The sequence below is a fragment of the Hyperolius riggenbachi genome, chromosome 11, assembly GCF_040937935.1.
Source record: "Hyperolius riggenbachi isolate aHypRig1 chromosome 11, aHypRig1.pri, whole genome shotgun sequence".
Taxonomy (NCBI): domain Eukaryota; kingdom Metazoa; phylum Chordata; class Amphibia; order Anura; family Hyperoliidae; genus Hyperolius; species Hyperolius riggenbachi.
The window spans coordinates 81,087,697-81,109,103 of NC_090656.1; the positions used below are offsets into that span (position 1 = coordinate 81,087,697).

At 43.9% G+C, this 21,407-nt stretch overlaps 1 protein-coding gene across 4 annotated transcripts in view; it reads right to left on the minus strand.

Moving 5' to 3' along the window:
• FAR1 (fatty acyl-CoA reductase 1) overlaps nt 1-21,407 on the minus strand; it is a 185,656-nt gene that overhangs the window by 95,739 nt on the left and 68,510 nt on the right. For all 4 annotated transcript variants that reach the window (XM_068261228.1, XM_068261227.1, XM_068261225.1 and 1 more), the window contains one exon: nt 12,711-12,912. In XM_068261228.1, the coding sequence (XP_068117329.1) occupies nt 12,711-12,899 (189 nt within the window). In that variant the 5' untranslated portion in view covers nt 12,900-12,912. The remainder of the gene's footprint in view (nt 1-12,710; nt 12,913-21,407) is intronic.

Sequence of the window (21,407 nt, forward strand, 5' to 3'; positions counted from 1 at the left end):
TGATGTAGGTAGGACCAGTAATATATCTGTACTCTGGTGTCACTCACGAGACACATGTCAGGCAATATAGAACTAGAGCCACAAATCATGTGACTACACTTTCTAACCTGCAGTAATAACACGAAACATGGTTTCATTTACTAAAACTAAACATGCAAGTCTAGTCACAGTAAAGGCACCACATTGCTTTCTGTGATCAGAATGCAATCCAGTGGCCAGTTATTTTTAGAAATTATCTTTATTATTGCCTGCGATTATGATGGACAAATTGCTAATTGAGTATCCCCTGTACTCCAGCCTGACCCAGATTCCTCCTTCCATAGTCTTAGAACTAAATAAGTGAGAGCGACACATCCCTAGAGTGACTTGCCAGTGTTTGACAAAATTAAAGTGTTTACGCAAGAAACTTGTGAACTGAGCTTCAGAGAGCATTCAGAACATTCCTACACAAGTTAGTTTAAATGTCCTACAAGCCAGGAAAACAATGTCCCCACCTCTCCCTCTAGATTGTAAGCCTTTGGGCAAGGTCCTCCTCAGAGCTGTGGAGTCGGTACTAAAATCTTCCGACTCCAACTCAGACTCCTCAGTTTATGAAACCACCGACTCCGGGTACTCAAAATTGCTCCGACTCCGACGTCTAATACTTACCAGGGCTGTGGATTTTGTACAAAAATCATCCGACTCAGACTCCTCAGTTTATAAAATCGCAGACTCCGACTCCGGGTACCCAAAATTGCTCCGACTCAGACTCCAACTCCACAGCCCTGGTCCTCCTTATGTCTCCTACCTGTTCACACACCTCCATTACCGTACACCTATCCTATGGATCTGAGTGAAATCGACTTACCTAATCTACATGCTCCCATCCAGTGACTGACTGACTAAGTATTACCTTGTACTTATACTGTGCTGTGTGATCTGTTTTTCTTGTATTTCTGTATTGTCTTAATGCTGTATGTCACCCCTAAATATTGTCTGTAACCTTAACGAATGTACAGCGCTGCGTAATATGTTGGCGCTTTATAAATACAATAAATAAATACTGGCACTGCTGCTGTCCTAGCCATTGGTTTCCTCATGTAATCTCCTCACTCCAGTTAAGAATGAAAGGCAGCGGATTGCTATGGGGAACTATGCTTCAGATTTTACAAAGCCTGTTGCCAGAGTCTGATTGGCTGCTCTGGCCAACGCCACAAGCTTCACTACAATCTTGTATTATGATTCAGCTACAGTACTTCCTCCAGGGCAGAAAGCAAATGTTTGTTTCTGCTGCTGCATCCCTCTGGTAACCAAGCAGACAAAAACAACTCAAGCAAGGGAATAGCTGCTGCATCATCTCGGGAGGGACCGCAACATCCTCTCATGCAACATGCCAACCAGCTTGCAGATTTCACAGAAGATCTAATGGGGCAACTGAACATCTAAACATTTCTACACAGAAAACATAAAAGTAGTCCCTGATAAACATAAGAACATTTGATTATTGATCCTGCCCCTATACGGCGATCTGCAAAGAGCAGAGCAGGACAAACAGCTGCAGCGTTGAGTCGCATCTGTCGTCTTTGACTGCGCACCAGATGCTGGCCATTGCCGACGGCTTATTACATACTAAGGATAGTCAATGAGATACTATTCATTCTGTGATGATGCAACTTTTATGCAACCTAGAAATGGATCAATCTGCATAGATTAGCAGCTTACTAACCATCCTTATACTGAAGAATGCCTAGAAGCTCTGCTGCTGTTTCTAAAGCCTCCTGAGAGGAAGGGGGGGGGGGGGGGGGGAAATCAGCATACATGGCTTTGTTGCTGCAGAAGGAATTTGAGGACAAAAATCGTATCAAAGCTCTGCTGAGAACGGCAAGCAGCTCCCTGTTTATCCACCCCCACCACAACCTTATAGGTGCTTCAGCAAGAATGTCACTTTCCTCTGCTGCCAGTCCATACCTGTGACATAAATGAAAGTGGACCTGAATACAGAAATGCACCGTGAATGTATTTATGTACGAGTTTAGCCTGTCTAATTCACCCTCCTCTGTGACTAATCACCACCATAATTTGGTCTATCAGTTGTGTCAGCTCAGGAACCTCCTCTGCCACAAGATGTTAATATGTATGCCTCCATGAAAGCAGGAAGTATATCACACTGCCTATTTGTCAGATTTGTATCAGCTGTAAAAAAAAAAAAAAAAATCTTTAAAGGTTATTATGCTGTTGTGTATCTTTTAGAGCAGAGAGGAAGTTCTGAGTCCAGGTCCACTTTAAAGCTACAGGTAAACCGCTATGTTTAACCACTTGAGGACCACAGTCTTTCTACCCCTTAAGGACCAGAGCCTTTTTCTCCATTCAGACCACTGCAGCTTTCACAGTTTATTGCTCGCTCATACAACCTACCACCTAAATGAATTTTACCTCCTTTTCTTGTCACTAATACAGCTTTCTTTTGGTGCTATTTGATTGCTGCTGCGAGTTTTAGTTTTTATTATATTCATCAAAAAAGACATGAATTTTGACAAAAAAAGGATTTTTTTTTACTTTCTGTGCTGACATTTTTCAAATAAAGTAAAATTTCTGTATACGGTACATTTTTGTTTAAATTTATTGTGTTACATGTCTGATAAAAAAAATCCATTCAGTGTATATTTATTGGTTTGGGTAAAAGTTATAGCGTTTGCAACCTATGGTGCCAAAAGTGAATTTTCCCATTTTGAAGCATCTCTGACTTTTCTGACCACCTGTCATGTTTCATGAGGTGCTAAAATTCCAGGATAGTATAAATACCCCCAAATGACCCCATTTTGGAAAGAAGTAATCCCAAAGTATTTACTGAGAGACCTAGTGCGTTCATAGAAGATTTTATTTTTTGTCACAAGTTAGCGGAAAATGACACTTTGTGACAAAATTAAAAAAAAAAAAAAAAGTTTCCATTTCTTCTAACTTGCGACAAAAAAAAAAAAAAAAAAAAAATGAAATCTGCCACGGACTCACTATGCTCCTCTCTGAATACCTTGAAGTGTCTACTTTCCAAAATGGGGTCATTTGTGGGGTGTTTACTGTTCTGGCATTTTGGGGGGTGCTAAATTTTAACCACCCCTGTAAAGCCTAAAGGTACTCATTGGACTTTGGGCCCCTTAGCGCAGTTAGGCTGCAAAAAAGTGCCACACATGTGGTATTGCCGTACTCAGGAGTAGTATAATAAAATCTTCTATGAACTCACCATACTCCTAACATAATACCTTGGGGTGTCTTCTTTCTAAAATGGGGTCACGTGTGGGGTTCCCTGGCATTTTAGGGGCCCTAAACCATGAGGAGTAGTCTGGAATCCAAATGCCTCAAAATGACCTGTGAATAGGACGTTAGGCCCCTTAGCGCACCTAGGTTGCAAAAAAATTGTCACACGTGGTATCGCCGTACTCAGAAGAAGTAGTATAATGTGTTTTGGGGTGTGTTTTTACACATACCCATGCTGGGTGGGAGAAATATCTCTGTAAATGACAATTTTTCGATTTTTTTACACACAATTGTCCATTTACAGAGAGATTTCTCCCACCCAGCATGGGTATGTGTAAAAATACACCCCAAAACACATTATACTACTTCTGAGTACGGCGATACTACATGTGACAATTTTTTGCAACCTAGGTGCGCTGAGGGGCCTAACGTCCTATTCACAGTTCATTTTGAGGCATTTGGATTCTAGACTACTCCTCATGGTTTAGGGCCCCTAAAATGTCAGGGAAGTATAGGAACCCCACAAGTGACCCCATTTTAGAAAGAAGACACCCCAAGGTATTCTGTTAGGAGTATGGTGAGTTCATAGAAGAATTTATTTTTTGTCACAAGTTAGTGAAAAATGACACTTTGTGAAAAAACAATAAAAATCAATTTCCGCTAACTTTTGACAAAAAATAAAATCTTCTATGAACTCGTCATACACCTAACAGAATACCTTGGGGCTAGCGAGACACAGCGGGTCGCCAGCACAATGTTTACCTATGCCTGTCTATTAGCGCCGCTCCCCTGCCTCCTTTGTATCGGCGATACCCGCCCGCGTCCCTTCCCTCCAATCAGCGGGAGGGAAGGGACGCAGGTGGGTAGCGCCGATACAGAGGAGGCGGAGGAGCGGCGCTAACAGACAGGCATAGGTAAACATTGTGCTGGCGACACGCTGCATGTCTCTAGCACTGCGGAGGGGATATCGGCGCGGAAGGGTATGTCCTGGAGGCACACCATGGGGCAACAGAGGCTGGTGTTAGTGTGCACAACCAGCCTCTGTGCTCCACTAACATAATTAAATCCCACCTTGGATTCTCTTTAAGGGCATCACCTTTGACATAAGGGGAAGGGAGCATTCCATCTGAGGTTACTGGATCATTTAGGATATTCCCCACTGAAGATGCTTATACATTACTTAGTAAATCAGGCCTAATGAGCCCCACTTGGATATGTCCTGGCTTCTGTGCTGTGGATTCCATTGTAATCGAACCAACTGAGCCTAGTAGATATACGGTGTCAGTGAAATACTGAGGCAGCCACTACTGACGGTCATACTTCAAAACTCTTGAATCCCTACGCCTAAACCAGGGGTCTGCAACCTTTAAGACAAAGAGCCACTTGGACCAGTTTCCGAAAAGAGAAAAAAAAACTGGGAGCCGCAAAACCATTATAAAACAAATCTAACACTGCATATATTGTTTCTTACCATACAGGATCAGATATGACCCCAATATGCACAAATCGTTAGCAGATATGACCCCAATATGCACAATCCTTCAGCAGATCTGACCCCAATATGCACAATCCTTCAGCAGATCTGACCCCAATATGCACAATCCTTCAGCAGATCTGACCCCAATATGCACAATCCTTCAGCAGATATGAAAAGAAAAACCCATTTACTCACCTAGTCAGAAGACCTCCTGTCCCAACCTCCAGTCCCGACCTCCTTGTGGCGCGCAACTCCCACGATCCTCTTCCTTCCCGACGTCACGTCCTGCCTGCATTACACTGCAGGGCTACGGGAAAATGGCCGCCCGAAGCCCTGCACTGCAGTGCACCAGTCCGGCGGCCTCTTTGATAGGCTGCCGGCCAGCGGCGGCACACATCACTGACACACACTACCGGAGCCACGGCAAAGGTGAAGAAGAGCCACATGCGGCTCTGGAGCACCGGATTGCCGACCCCTGGCCTAAACGAATACATAAGAGTTCTGTTTCCACCGGCTGCATGAATGTACTGAAGCCAGATAGTCCCATATGCAGAATTCTCAGTAGGTCAGCAATAGTAACTTACAACTATAAATACAGATACCTTCAGAGAACATAAGTCATAGGCAGCTGAAAAATCCAGAAGTAACTGTGCTGAACTCAGCTGACCCATAACTACGCACACTGAGCAGGTTTCTCCCAAGTAAAGGCACAATATCGCAGATCACATTAAAAAGTAAGAAGCTACACAGTTCATTTGGGCACCGACTTAAAGAGAAACCTTGACCAAGAATTGAACTTCATCTTAATCAGTAGATGATACCCCCCTTTTACATGAGAAATATATTCCTGTTTACAAACGGATCATAAGGGGGCTCTGTATGGCTGATATTGTAGTGAAACCCCTCCCACAGTGTGATGTCAGGACCATGGCCCTGACAGTTTCCGGTCTGTGAACCTCATTGCATTGTGGGAAATAGCTGTTTACAGCAGTTTCCAACTGCCAAAAAAGCAAGAAGCAGCTACTCCCTCTGACATTACCTGCCAGCAGTAAAAATGTCACCATGTGATAAATGTCAGAATGTAAATCAGGAAGAGGAAAGATATTACAATGGGAAAACAGTGACTAAATTATTTATACATAATTATGGTAAAAATGAAGCACTTTTTATTACATTATTTTCACTGATTTTTCTCTTTAAGCAGTTATCAAGAAAAGGGTGGCGAGGGGGTTCAGGAATGGAATGGCCCAATATAAGCAGATCAGCTGGTAGTTCCAATAGCCGTATGAGGAGTGGGGGGTTAGTGTTAGGCATGGGGGGGAGGGGCGTAGTGTTAGGCATAAGGAGAAGGGTTAGAGTTAAATAAAAGGAGGGGAGGTTAACATTAGGCATTAGGAGAAGTGTCAGTGTAATACATTAGGAGTGAAAATTAGTGTTGGGCAGGGGAAGAAGGGTTAGTGTTAGGCATTAGGAAGGGGAGTATTTTTCGGCATAAGAGGGGTGGAGGGAGTTATTGTAAGAGCATGGTACTAGGTACGTCTATACTAAAACACCTGTAATATTGTTACTGATATTTTCATTATCGGCACTACCTGATGCCCAACTCACCATATGGCACTGATATATGTATTCACACAAGTAGTCTGCGGTCACTACACTCTATATGTACTGTTTTATTAACATACACTCACCTAAAGGATTATTAGGAACACCTGTTCAATTTCTCATTAATGCAATTATCTAATCAACCAATCACATGGCAGTTGCTTCAATGCATTTTGGGGTGTTGTACTGGTCAAGACAATCTCCTGAACTCCAAACTGAATGTCAGAATAGGAAAGAGGATTTAAGCAATTTTGAGCGTGGCATTGTTGTTTGTGCCAGAGGGGCCGGTCTGAGTATTTCACAATCTGCTCAGTTACTGGGATTTTCACGCACAACCATTTCTAGGGTTTACAAAGAATGGTGTGAAAAGGGAAAACATTGAGTATGCGGCAGTCCTGTGGGTGAAAATGAATTGTTGATGCTAGAGGTCAGAGGAGAATAGGCCGACTGATTCAAGCTGATAGAAGAGCAAAGTTGACTGAAATAACCACTTGTTACAACAGAGGTATGCAGCAAAGCATTTGTGAAGCCACAACACGCACAACCTTGAGGCAGATGGGCTACTACAACAGCAGAAGACCCCACCGGGTACCACTCATCTCCACTACAAATAGGAAAAAGAGGCTACAATTTGCACGAGCTCACCAAAATTGGACAGTTGAAGACTGGAAAAATGTTGCCTTGTCTGATGAGTCTCGATAGAGTCAGAATTTGGCATAAACAGAATGAGAACATGGATCGATCATGCCTTGTTACCAGTGTGCCTGGTGGTGGTGGTCTGTGGGATGTTTTCTTGGCACACTTTAGGCCCCTTAGTGCCAATTTGGCATCGTTTAAATGCCACGGGCTACCTGAGCATTGTTTCTGACCATGTCCATCCCTTCATGTCCACCATGTACCCATCCCTCTGATGGCTACTTCCAGCAGGATAATGGACCATGTCACAAAGCTTGATATCATTTCAAATTGGTTTCTTGAACATGACAATGAGTTCACTGTACTAAAATGGCCCCCAGTCACCAGATCTTAACCAAATAGATGCTATCCTATTAAGATGCTATCCTATCAATATGGGCCAACATTTCTAAAGAATGCTTTCAGCACCTTGTTGAATCAATGCCAGGTAGAAATAAGGCAGTTCTGAAGGCGAAAGGGGGTCAAACACTGTATTAGTGTGGTGTTCCTAATAATCCTTTAGGTGAGTGTATTTATGTATCTCTGCTCAAATACATATCTCTGAACGTCACATCTCTTTTGAACACTTGAAAATGAAGGGTCTCATTAGGGACTATATCTTCTAGTCCATCAGTGATTGCCATGAAAGTGCCATGGTTTCAGAAGACATGACAGCACATTCCCAACTGTTAACTGCCGCCCGGCCGTATGTTTCAGTTTCTGTGACCCGTATGCACTTATTTGCCGGACCACCACTTTATAAATTGGCAGAGTTCACGACTTTGTATAGAACATCAGAGGGCCCATCAAGTGAATGGTGCTGCAGACTGCAACTTAAAAAAAAAAAATCCACATTTATGTACTTTCCAACTTTAGCCCATTTCTTATTCACTGTTAATAATGGTAAAGAGCCGAAAAAGTCTTCATATAGTTATTCACATGCACACAAAGCTCTCATATGCCACATCAAAGAGATAGTTCCACGTGGCTGAAAGCAAGCAGCTGCTGGAACATTACTAAATTCCAATCACAGAACCTGTTTGTCATATATCAGTTAGCAGCTGCATACGGCTTCTTATCTAAGGCACGAACGTAAAAAAAAAAAGGGCAGAGACAAGATTGCCAAGAAGGACAGACAAAAGAAAATAGAACACGAAAAGTCAGCAGCCCTTTCCCCTACGCACCTCCAGGGCATCCAAATCTGACTGCAAAACTACACTAATCATTGATCCAAGTACGGTTTCCTTAAGCCCCATACACACGCTCGACAGCGGTCTTTTATGCAGCTCAATTATCAAACAACTTGTTGTGAAACAAGTTGAAACAACCAGAAAAAGTATTTTGCTATTGTTCAAACAACTGATAAGACGTCAATCCAACAGTTGGATTGACGTCTTATCAGTTGTTTGAACAATAGCAAGCAACTTTTTCAGGTTGTTTCACAACAAAAGTTGTTTGATAATTGTGCTGCATAAGAGAAAGCTGTTAAGCGTTTGTATGGGGCCTTAGAAAATATATTTTACTCCATAGAGCAGTTTTACATAATCAATTACTTTGGGTAATGGAAAGGCCTAGTTTATAGCTGTAACCCATGCTGTTATAGTAGAATTGTTGGTTCATTTCCAGTTGCGTAATACTTCGGCTCTGGCATAGTACCTCAGCATCTTGATAAGAAACTGCTGGTAACTGTTTGGCACGGTCTCCTCTGCAATGCACAGCAATAAATGACCAGAGTAATCTTTAGTATGCTGTTAATGGTTAGCAATGTTTCCTACCAAAATACGGTACCCGCATCTAGAAGCCAGTGCCACATTCCATCGTTCCTATTACATTTAGGGCACATTTCTGTGTTGTGTGGAACATAAAGTCATGGTTGGCTCTCAGAGTTAATTCTTTTTTATTATTGCACATAAAAAACCACGTGTGGAGAACACCAAAGTGAAGGTACATGAAAATACACATAAGCCTATAACCTGCCCAATTGTCAACGAGGCACCCCCATAATCAATGATTCACAAAATCACATCCATACCGTCACATTCACTACAAACCACCTCAGTCTAATGCCTAATACACAAGGTACGATTTACCATGCTATAGATGGATCCGATAGATAAAATCCGTCATGTCCGACATTGCTCCTGATGGTTTCTGCGCTTGATTTCTCATAGCAATGAATGGAAAAAGAAAAACGAATACAGATAAGAGAATCGAGCAGAAAAAACAATCGGGCCGGAAAAGTCGCACGGAAAACCGTACCTTGTGTACCCAGTATAACACTGCAGTGTTCTGCCAGGGCTCTTTTTGCCGGGTGCTCCACCCGGCTAATTTTGGTCAGCACCCAGCTGTCATCGGCTCACCACCTCCTCTCCTTTAAGCAGAGAAGTGCCGGCCCTGCATTCTGTCATATCGCCCCACCCGGCTACTTTCTCATGCCACACGGCTAATTTTGGTGAGCACCCAGCTGTCATCAGCTCACCTCCTCAACCACTTGCCATGTTGTTGTAAGCAGAGTTGAAGCACTACTGCATACCCGTTGTGCCGCACCCAGCCCCTTTTTCATTCCATCCGGCTGAAAAAAATTTCTGGAGAGAACACTGCACTGATTTAGCTGTCAGCTATGTCGGGCCCGAGGTGTGAGTGGAGTCATTAAAAGGCAGGGTGGTTCAGCAGCACCATCAATAACAGCGGTATGAGAGGGGAGGAACAATAATAAGCTGCATCTCACCCTCCGCTGTTTTCAGTGTCCAATCTGGTTTATAAATAAGCCCCTCAAGAGAGGAGGGAAGTAGGCTATCCTAGCAGCAGCATCATTAAAACATAATTATGCTATTCTCATTTTTGTGTTGGACACCGGACTGCACTGCTGAGTATTGATGGCAGACAGTCGTTATCCTTTTTCTAGTGAAAATAGGAAGGGAAGAATCACTTTTGCTACCTACTGTTAACTCACTAAATGAAGTGGCCCACAGACGTATCAAATTTTGCCCGCAGGTGGTTTCCCCACTTTGCATAATGTTTAGCCTGCTGTAGACCACAAGGGAAGCTATATTGGGGGTGAAGCCCTAGATCCACAGGGAAGGGGAGGGAGGAAGATGGAAAGCACAAGCATATGGGGGAGGAAGATGGAAAGCACAAGACACCAGTGAAGAGTAAAGGGGAGGGAGGCCACTAGACACCAAGGAACTGTAAAGGGGAGGGAGGAGAGCCACTAGACACCAGGGAACAGTATATGGGAGGGAGGGGCCGCGAGACACCAAGGAACAGTATATGGGACGGAGGGGTCGCTAGACTCCAGGGAACAGTATATGGGAGGGAGGGGTCGCTAGACTCCAGGGAACAGTATATGGGAGGGAGGGGTCGCTAGACTCCAGGGAACTGTATATAGGAGGGAGGGGGGCCACTAGAAACCAGGGAACTTTTATAAGGGAGGGAGGTGGCCACTAGACATTGAGGGTGGCCCGTGTCTTGGTCCCAGTGTTCAATTTTAGGCCATTTTTTTTGTTTGACCCCTGCTCTACATAGATATGTATTAACCTTAAAGTGAACCTAAAGCGAAACACCCCCCCCAAAAAAAAAAAAAAAAAAAGAAAAAGAAAAAGAAAAAAAAAAAAAAAAAAAAAGAAAAATTTACCTGGGACTTCCACCGGCCCCCTGCAGCTGCCCTGCGCCCACGCCGAGACAAACCAGCCCCCCCCCCCCCCCCCCCCCTCCAGCGACTCATTTTTAGCAACTGAAGTAGTTGATGGCTACTGCGCCTGCATCCTCGATCATGCTCCAGGCGACGGGAGTGTGATCAATCAGACGCAGTAGCCATCAACCAGCTAAGTCGCCTAAAATGAAACACTTGTCCTGGCGTGGGCACAGCGTAGCTGCAGGGAGCTGGTAGAAGCCCCAGGTAAGTTACTTTTTTTTTCTCTTCATTTTAGGTTTCCTTTATATTTCCTGTAAAGAAACAATTCCAATGCTGTTGATGAAAAGCAATGCTGTCTGTACAGAGATATATATTTCAGGAAATTCAACAAGGATTACTTTAGATTTCCTACCTTAATTTATGAATAGATACTATAAAAGCAACCCCAGATACTTGCTGACATCACATTGTCTACTTGCTGTTAATTTGCTAAGCACTGCGGGCGTTTGTTCCAGAACAGCTTCTGGCTTCTGTGCAGCTCATTTTTAATGACGGATTATGGGAGCAAAGCTGCATAGACTCATTCAAATTTGTTTGGCCAACTTTACCACTTCCATGTAGAATGAGGCCCAACACATTTACAATACAGAACAGATTGTGCAGGTAAGCTCTCATACTACTTGGGAGTGGCAAAACAGCCCAATCAGATTGCATGGGTGTACTCTCCTTAAAGGGGAACTTCAGCCTAAACAAACATACTGTCATTAAGTTACATTAGCTATGTTCATTAGAATAGATAGGTAATATAATCTCTTACCCACCCTGTTCTAAAAGAACAGGTAAATGTTTGTGATTCATGGGGGCTGCCATCTTTGTCATGGGGGCAGCCATCTTTTTAGTTGAAAGGAGGTGACAGGGAGCAGGAGACACAGTTCCAACTGTCCTGTGTCCTGATCACCCCTCCCAGCTGCACACCCTAGGCTTCAAATCTCAAATTCAAAATGTAAAAAAAAAAAGAAAAAACAGCAGAACGAGAAAAACATCAGAAATCCCATCATGCTTTGCACAGGATCAGGGGAAAAATGCCCGGGCAGTTTTCTCTTTGCAGCTAAAAATGAGGCTTGTATTAGAGAAACAAAGTTCTGATGCTGTGAAACTGTTAAACACCAGGCCTTTTCAGTGCTGCTGAGTCGATTTTTATTCTGGAGGTTCACTTTAACGAATTTACTTTAGGTAGAAAAAGTTTCTGCTTCTCTGCTCCATAAAACAATATATGCTGCTTGGCAGATCTCAGAGAATGTGATCACTAATCGTAGTAGAAATTGGTCATTTCAATCAATTTGCCAGAAAAACTATCGTTATTGTGTCATTATGTACAAAATCACGCCATACGAAGCTAGCAGGGAAAGCATTCCAATGTAATTCTCAATCAGATCAAGGCAGGCAATGCAATGCACAGCTACCCCCACAACTGGAATCCCGATCTGAGAATAACTGGCTGTTCATTGTACTGAGGTTTATCAATACAGTCAGTTTCTGTGAAAACCGAACTAAACCAAAAATGAAAAATACAGTTCTGGAAATTACCTTACTCTGTATTTAAGCCAAAGGTTACAGTGCCAGAAAGTTACTAAAATGGGGAGACATATCAATGAAAACCTAACAAAGCTTATTTTATTTCCCAATGCTGTCTAGCAGTAAAAAATAAAGTTGCTCGGATTAATCAAAGACTCAGGCCTGGGGCCCACTAGCATTGCTTTGGTAAGCACATGTGATTTGAAAAGCTCCTGCTAATGTAATGCTATGTGTGTGATCCCACTTAAATGATGTGATTTTTGAAAAATCCCCCATAGCAGTACATAAGCTTTAAAAATCACAAGCAATTAGAAAAAGTACTGCTAGTGGGTCCCAGACCTAAAGCTCTAAATTCTAGTGTCCTACAGCTGACCCAACTATTTACTATGAGGAGATGTCTGCATTTGTTCCCAGAAGACTGTCGCTCAGAAACCTACTCACAGTTATCTGTAGTAATTTGCAGAGTTGTAGTTTGAGAGATCATCATTTATAAGTCATCACTTCATGACTCACCTTACAGCTCATCATTTCGGCAACCCTTTCCTGTGGATTCTGGGAGGCTTTGTGTCTGACCAGAACATAAACTGCTTTAGTACCCGGACAGGACCTGAGCAGCTTCTCCAGGAGGACCTTTCCCATGAAGCCGGTGGCTCCTGTGATGAGCACATTCTTCCCTCTGTAGAAGTCTGGAATAGAGGTCATCGTGAAGCAGTTCCTACAACCAAGCAAAAAATGAACATTGAGTTGAAAGCTCACAAAATGCAGTGCAACAAAGATTGTATCTGCAGGTTAGCAAATCTGATTGAAGTCTAACTCAAGAGACAATCCTAAACATGCAACTTCATCTCTCCCCACAACCCATAAAAGTAGAAGCCAGTCGAGTGATAATTTTCCTTGTCATGGTCTTATACAAATGCAGGCGAAAAAAATACATATACCTGAAGTTTGAAAAAATCTCCTTACAGCCACAGTGCGAACTTTTTAATGAGACTTGGCACAAGGTGCTTGCTTTTTTCAGGCTCTCCTAATTTGTGTGGTTTTACCTTTGCTATTCTGGACACCTCCCACGCCTTGAAGGCATAATTACAGGCTAACTGGCCCCACCCCAAAAAAGTCTGGCCCTTGAAAAACTGGACATACACTAGTAAATCCAGACTGTAAACCTGATATAAGATTATAAAATAAGATTGTCAACCAGAGATAAGCCAGTATAGATTGTAAACGGGACAGAATGTTGTACACTAACCATGCAATTTTCCCATCAGGTCAACAGAATGATAATTTCCAGCATGTCCGATCTGCTTCTGTTTGAGAAAGGGATTGATTTTGAGATCAGCACTGCACAACATTGATCCCTTTCTCGATCAGAAGCAGATTGGATTGATAATTTCTGGCATGTCCATTGACCCGATAGGAAAATTGCTTGGTGTGTATACAGAATAAGATTGTAAAGCCTAGCTGAACGATAGTTAAAATAGACCTGAACGCTTGCACAGGACAGAAGGAAAAAGTAGAGGAATAAACCCTGTATGTATTTAGATAGTTTAGCCTGTTTAAATCCCCTTCATGTGTGTCTAATCACAAGTTGTAGTTTGATCCTCCCGTGTGTCACATGACTGCCTATGGCAGATAAGCCCATTTGAAAGCACAGGCTTTAAACAATATGACTGCTTCCATGAATTAGGAAGTATAAATTGTGCAAATGTATTTTAGGATTTGTATCAGGTGTAATAAAGAAATGTTTTTTGTTTAAAGGTTATTATGCTGTTGTGTATCTTTTAGAGCAGAGAGGAGTTCTGAGTTCAGGTCCACTTTAATGATGTTACTTGCCCAATGCGTTTTACAAAAGGCACTATGGAAAAGCATGGAATCGAAATAGGGGATGTTGTATGACAACTTGGAGAGTAAGGCTGGTTTCACACCAGGACGTTGCGTTTTAGGGGACGTTATGGTCGCATAACGTGCCCCTAACGCAACGCCTGGCGCTCCCTGCTTTGGACGTCAGAGTGAGCCGCGTTGTGCAGCTCACTCTGGCGTCCGTGATGCGCACTCTTGGACGCATGCGGCATCACGTGGTCCCGCCGGCCAATCGCCGCACAGGAAGTAAACACTGCACGTCACTGAGTGCAGTGAATATTAGCCATGTGCCTGGCCGCTCTCCGCTCCTGCCCAACATTACTGAGCATGCGCAAACAGTCTAACGCGGCTCTGCCGCTTACAAAGTACTGCATGCAGTACGTTATATTATGGCGCAGCGTTACACTGTAACGCAACGTGGGCACTGTGAACAGCCCATTGATTTTTCATTGCTGTGCAGTGGGGTGCGTTACAGGCTGCTCTAACGTGCGCCTGTAACGTCCCACTGTGAAACCAGCCTAATACTCACAGACATAAGTTACCCCAAAGGCAACCACTGTATAGGCAGGTGGTGAGATTAGATCTGACCCCACTCGGGTTAAGAGGTGCCAACAAAGGATAAAATACACTAAAAAAGATTAAAATGATCTGTACTTAGTGTATTCTATCCTTTGTTGGCGCCTCTGTTATTTTGATCATTGTTACCCATCTTAGACAGCTTGTTCATTCAAACAAAATGGTTGACCTGGTAGACTGGTTTATTTTCAATATGGTTGAGTAAAATAAGAACAGAAGTTGACCACTGTAAGGGATAACTACGGATGACAATGTAGCAACACAACTTCTGACTCTATAAAGCCAAACAGACAGGAAACCTGATTACTTTCTATTGCAGTAGAGAGTGGCATATAATAAGATTACATTCACAGTGACACACTGCAGTGCGTATAGGATTGCAACGGAGAGGAAATGTCACATCACACATTGTGTGCATTGCAACGCATACAGTGACGTATACAGCACATACAATATATGCACCACTGGGGAAACGTGGATCCAGGAGCGCACACTTCTTAGGCGTAGATAATTTAAGTGCGTGCCAAGATCCTCACCCCTGTACCAAGGAATCACATACAGCAAAGTCCCCACCACACACTATTAATACGTAGAGCAGTCAGCCACCCTTGTGGGTGTGGTTTGGGATATTTAAAAAGGGTGATTTTTGTTTTGTGCATTTGACATTTGTGGCAACTTAAGAAAAGCCAGTCAGGCCGAAACAGCGGGCTGTCGTTGCTGTCATTGTTTATGACTGAATAAAGTATTTGAGCTATTTATTCTACAGTGTGTGGTGCCGATCCTTGCAATATATGTGGTATGGTAGGGGTGTCTTGACACCCTGGAGAAAAGACACAGGAAACACAAAAAGAATGGGAGCCCAATACGGTAATATGTCTAAATCTAGAGGCCCCTCATGCTAATGAGGTTTTTCCATTTGGTACTGTTATTGGCCAGAGGAAGCGGGCTTAGACCCGTGAAACACGTTGCCTGTGCTTAATAAAAATCTTTTGTTGTTACAGATTGTTATTTGAGGTGAGCTACCTCCCTTTCTTTTGTTTTTAAAATATTTTATACACACCAGGGCGCCTCTTTCACCCATATTTTGCAATATATGCATCACTGAAACTGTTAAGTTATGTAGTACCGCACTGCATACATCACGTTACTGCAATCGATTCCACCGTACTGCACTACTAATGCTTCGATATGAACGCACCATTACAATATACTGGTATTTGCATTGTGTTACCAATGTGATTCTATTATCCGACATAATATACTGCAATGTGTCACTGTGAATGTAATCTAACTGGAAACAGTCAAAAGCACAGGTGTTTTATTTCAGAAAGCACATTCTGATTTGTAAGTCATTTTCAGAAAAGACATGATGGGCAGATTACTCAACATATCTGGGCACTGGCTGCCTATAGTATAATAAGCATGTTTATAGTATAATAGGCACATTTATAGTATATGTAGCTAGTACACTGTACAGCACAGAGCATTCTGATGAATGAAGTGACGCATTTACTTTTGATTGCTCGGCCCCTGACTATCATATCTCTTAACTCGCCATTTTTAAATTCATACTTCTAAAGTATTATGTATAGGTGGTTAAGAAACCCGCAGAAGCTCTATGGATTTTAATACAGCAGCCCAGAAAGCCCATGGGATTGGTTAAGGTCTCCTGGACACAGGTGTAAATAAAGCACACCTGTCACGCTCTTAATCACCCACAACTAATACTTTACTCCCGAGGGGAGGGGAGAGAACCACTGTAATAAGATGAAATCTGCCAGTACACAATTCACTGCCATTTTCTGACTGAACTGAAAGCAGGATACAATGGCCTCCGTCAGTTTTGCAGTCTTTACTTCTAATATCACTCTTGTTCATAAACCCCACCAACAGCACATACATGGGTGCAATTTCCAGCAGATTTAATCATGTGGCAAAGTGATCATCTGATCACTACTGCCTAATCCATTTCCAATCATAATGTAATCAGTCGCTTTCCAATTATGCCATGTATGGCTAGCTTTAGAAATATTCCGACATTGCAGCCCACAAAGAATATTCAAGTAGTGCACCAAAATGGATGTGGTCATGTGACTACTTTAGAATAAGCTTCTTTCTCTAGACCAAATAGGAAGGTGCTTACAGTAGCACTGAAAGCCAGGTCAGGGGCGCAGGCACCATTAACACATCCACAGCATAAATAGGTGTCTGAGCTTAGCCTACACACTAAACCCATATTTAGATACAGATCTAAAAAAAAAATATATAAAATCTTAGGGCCTAATTCCACTGAGACCGACTCCAGGTAGAATCTGCAGCGATAGCCCGCATACAACCAAATATATGCGTACATTTGAATACGGCGCTGGTAGACTTGGGCGCAGGATCCAGCTGTTAAATGGCTGGTCCTGCTTCTGCACAAGTCCGGGGCGTTTTAATTACTATTCCCCCTCCAGGCCGACATGGATAGTGGGGGAATGAAATAATTCGGCTTCCAGCGATTGCTGGAGGCCGAATTATTGTGTTTTTTAAGCAACTTCGGCTCCGTCTTCTGACGGAGCCGACCTTCCTCACTGAGCGCCGCTATAGACTGATTCCCATTACAGTCTATGGCGGCGCTGGCTGCGCCCAAATCTAGCAGCGCTGAAAAGCACTGCTCCGAAATATATACTCATCTTATTGACTGGCGGCTTGTGGTAATCACTAATGAACTGCAACTGTGCATGTGCTGCAGGTGTGGCATGTGGTAATCACTGATGGATTGTAGCTGTGCACATGCTGCAGTTGTGGCTTATGGTATTCACTAATGGACTGCATCTGAGCAGGGCTGTGAAGCCGGAGTTGGAGTCGGGGCAATTTTGGGCACCCGGAGTCTTAAGCCTCCTCTACACGCGTAGATGAGGCTGTGATCCGGCGGCTCGATTAGCCGCCAGATCGCCTCTTCCGCGTATCCGCGCGTCCCCACTCGCCACGCGTGCGCTGCATACGATTCCCTGCCATTGTCCCCTCGCGGGGAGCGAGCAGGGAATCGGCGGAAGCAAGATCCGTCCTGTTGGATCTTATCAATCGAGCCGCATCAGTTGGAGTCGTTATTTTCATAAACTGAGGAGTCGGATTATTTTGTACAAAATCCACAGCCCTGTTAAATATTAGAATAATGCGGCGGAGTCGGGCAGTCAGGGCAATTTTGGGTACCCGGAGTCGGAGTTTCATAAACTGAGGAGTCGGAAAATTTTTGTACAGACTCCACAGCCCTGCAGCTGAGAAGTTGCGGCAGTTCTGGCTTGTGGTAATCACTAATGAACTGGAGCTGTGCATGTGTTGCAGGTGTGGCTTGTCGTAAGCACTGATGGACTGCAGCTGTGCATGTGTTGCAGCTGTGGTAATCACTGATGGACTGCAGCTGTGCATGTGCTGCAGGTGTGGCATGTGGTAATTACTGATGGACTGTAGCTGTGCATGTGCGGCTTATGGTAATCACTAATGGACTGCAGCTGTGAAGGTGCAGCAGTTCTGGCTTATGGTAATCACTAATGGACTGCAGCTGTGAAGGTGCAGCAGTTCTGGCTTATAGTAATCACTGACGGACTGCAGCTGTGAAGGTGCAGCAGTTCTGGCTTATGGTAATCACTGATGGACTGCAGCTGTGCATGTGCTGCAGGTGTTGCATGTGGTAATCACTGATGGACTGCAGCTGTGCATGTGCTGCAGGTGTGGCAATCACTGATGGACTGTAGCTGTGCATGTGCTGCAGGTGTGGCTTATGGTAATCACTAATGGACTGCAGCTGTGAAGGTGCAGCAGTTCTGGCTTTTGGTCATCAATGGCCTGTAGCTGTGCATGTGCTGCAGTTGTGGCTTGTGGTAATCATTAATGGAATGCAGCTGTGCATGTGCTGCAGTTGAGGCTTGTGGTAATAATCATAGTGCCCCTTTAAGTCCTAACATACCAGATCATGCTGGCTTCTGGTACTTTGTTTTTTGTTTTTTTTTTCTTCCTTAAGGCTACTTGCACACCAAGACGTTGCATTAGGTGCCACGTTAAGGTCACATAACGTGCACCTAACACAACGTATGGTGCTGCAAGAGCCGACGGTAGAGTGAGCCGCGTTAGGCGGCTCGATTCCTATAATGTCTCCCAGAGTGGCGCTGATTGGCCAGCGGGTCCACGTGATGCGGAGCGAGACACTCCGCATCACGTGGTCCCGCCGGCCAATCAGCGCCCGCCAGTGCAGTGAATATTAAGTAGCCATGTGCGCGGCTACTGTAGCTGGCTCTCCCCGCCTCCTCTCCGCCCCCCACTGCGCATGTGCAAACAGTCTAACGCGGCTATAGCCGCTCCAACGCCGTAGCATGCTGCACTTTGCGGAGAACGTGCAGCGTTACATGTAACGCAACGTGGGCTGTGTGAACAGCCCACTTGTGTTACATTGCTGTGCGTTGGGGGAGCGTTACAGGCGCACTAACGTGCGCCTGTAACGTCTTGGTGTGTAAGCAGCCTAAAAGAGCTTAAAGAGAAACCGTGACCAAGGATGAACTTCATCCCAATCAGTAGCCGTTATCCCCTTTCCAATGAGAAATCTAGTCCGGATCATCACGGGGCTCTGTATGGCTGATATTGTGTTGAAACCCCTCCCACAGTGTGATGTCAGGACCATGGTGCTGACATCACACTGTGGGAGCCTTGTTGCACTGTGGGAAATAACAGCTGTTTCCAACTGCCAAAAAAGCAAGCAGAAGCTACTTCCACTGACATCACCTGCCAGCAGTAAAAATGTCACCATGTGATAAATGTCAGAATGTAAATCAGGGAGAGGAAAGATTTTACAATGAGCAAACACTGACCAAATCATTTATACATAATTATTGTGAAAAATGAAGCACTTTTGTTCATTACATTTTCACTGCAGTTTCTCTTTAAGAGACTCACTGGGAATTGATCAATTAGGATTGGTTTGGCAAGCTGAATACAGAAGCCAGGACGAGAATGGGGAAATAGCAGTAGTCTAGCGTTTATCACTTCCTCATCCTTTCCAGTAAAACATGCTCACATTAACATCCTGTGTAGAACTTGTAAACACCCAAACTGTACAATTAAGCCTACTTCACAGGCAGAGCCCCCAGGCAAACTTACAGGCAAATGATCGTTTTGATTATTTCCTGGCTGATGATTGGATGGGAACCCAAATCAATGAACACATATGTACTATGGCTCTTCTGTCTGATCTTTTCTCATGCAAGTTTTTTCTTGCCACATTCTATCACCTGCGCACGAGTATATACACACACGTCAGAATGTGCAGGTTCAATCCCAATTCACCAGCATGTCCAAACACTTATAGTGGATCTGAGGTGAACTTTTACTCATTGCATAATTGTGTTCCTTTCCTATCGTTTATAGGGCATTCCTCAAGCCAAATACTTTTTTTGTTTTTGTTTTAATACTCCAATTCCCTATAAACTAAATAAACCACGTCCACAGGTTTGCAGAGAGCCTTGGCAGTAGCAAGGGCTCATGGGAGCTGTCTGGGCAGGAGGAGGAGGAGGTGTTACTAGCCATTGATTTCAGAGGCAGAGGGGAGGAGGGGGGGGGGGGGGATTAGGCTTTTTTCGCCTGCTTCTGTGTAATGTTTACAAAAACATGGCTGCTGTCATTGTATCACAGGAAGAAATAATCATTTTCTATTAAAGCTGTTTGCAGCTAGATTTGCTGTGTAAACTATCTAAACTTCAGATAAGATATATAGACAAGCTAATTGTATAGTTAGCACGAAGATATCCTGCGCTCCACGTGACTGCTGTACACTCAAAGGATGGCTCTCCTTTCACATTCAGCACCCCGCAGCGCTCCGACAAGGGTGATTTGGCAAAAGTACTAGAAGAAGATGAAGCGCGCCATAGTGCATTAAATGTGTAGGAGTTTTTATTAACAATTAAAAGTTATACTCACAAACATGAGTGATAAAAATCGCATCTCAGCGGACTGCCAGCCGCTTGCCTCTGCAGTGGGGGATGGCGCGCTGTGGCCAGCAGCGCGGTTTCCGATGACTGGGAATCCTCTCACTGGTGGGTGGGCGTCGCTGGAGTGTCAATCGGCGTGTGACGTCATTACGCGTTTCGGCGCTCAGCGCCTTCGTCAGATGACGTCTCACGCCTGTAAGGGGGAACTTATAGCGTCGCTCTAAAGGTCGCCTTGGCGACCAGGAAGCTAAAATAAACTTTATTGTCCGGCGGACAAAAAGGGGGGGGGGGGAGTGAGGGCGCAGTAGCGCTGTAGGTATGTCAGGCTTAGGACAGAAGTAAGGGCACAATAGCGCTGCAGGCTTGTGACAGCGCGTCATCCTCCCCAGTTTAAAAACATTGCATTGGAGGAGCATATGTTACCTCAAATGGTCTGACGCAACCAATTACAGGTCAATAATTTACATAAGCAGATCGACATTTTGCATCAGCATCCTTAAGCCAAACTAATGTAACACATATAGCAAATTTTATAGCACACCAGTGTTACAAATAAGAGCAATTTCCGGTGACCAAATTGGCCTTTTGGGAAGCTGCAGGAATACAATGTTATTGGATTCCAGATGGCTACATTCCAAACATCATATCTGTTATATACACCCCATAGAGCAGGATCGAAGGAACTCGTATTGATACCTGCTAGATTCTTAACATGTAGGGTCATAAATAACAAATCATTCAATAAAATCATTCTATAAAACATTCTATAAAACCCCATATTTGGTTGGTATCTGAAAACAACCAACCGGAGAATTCC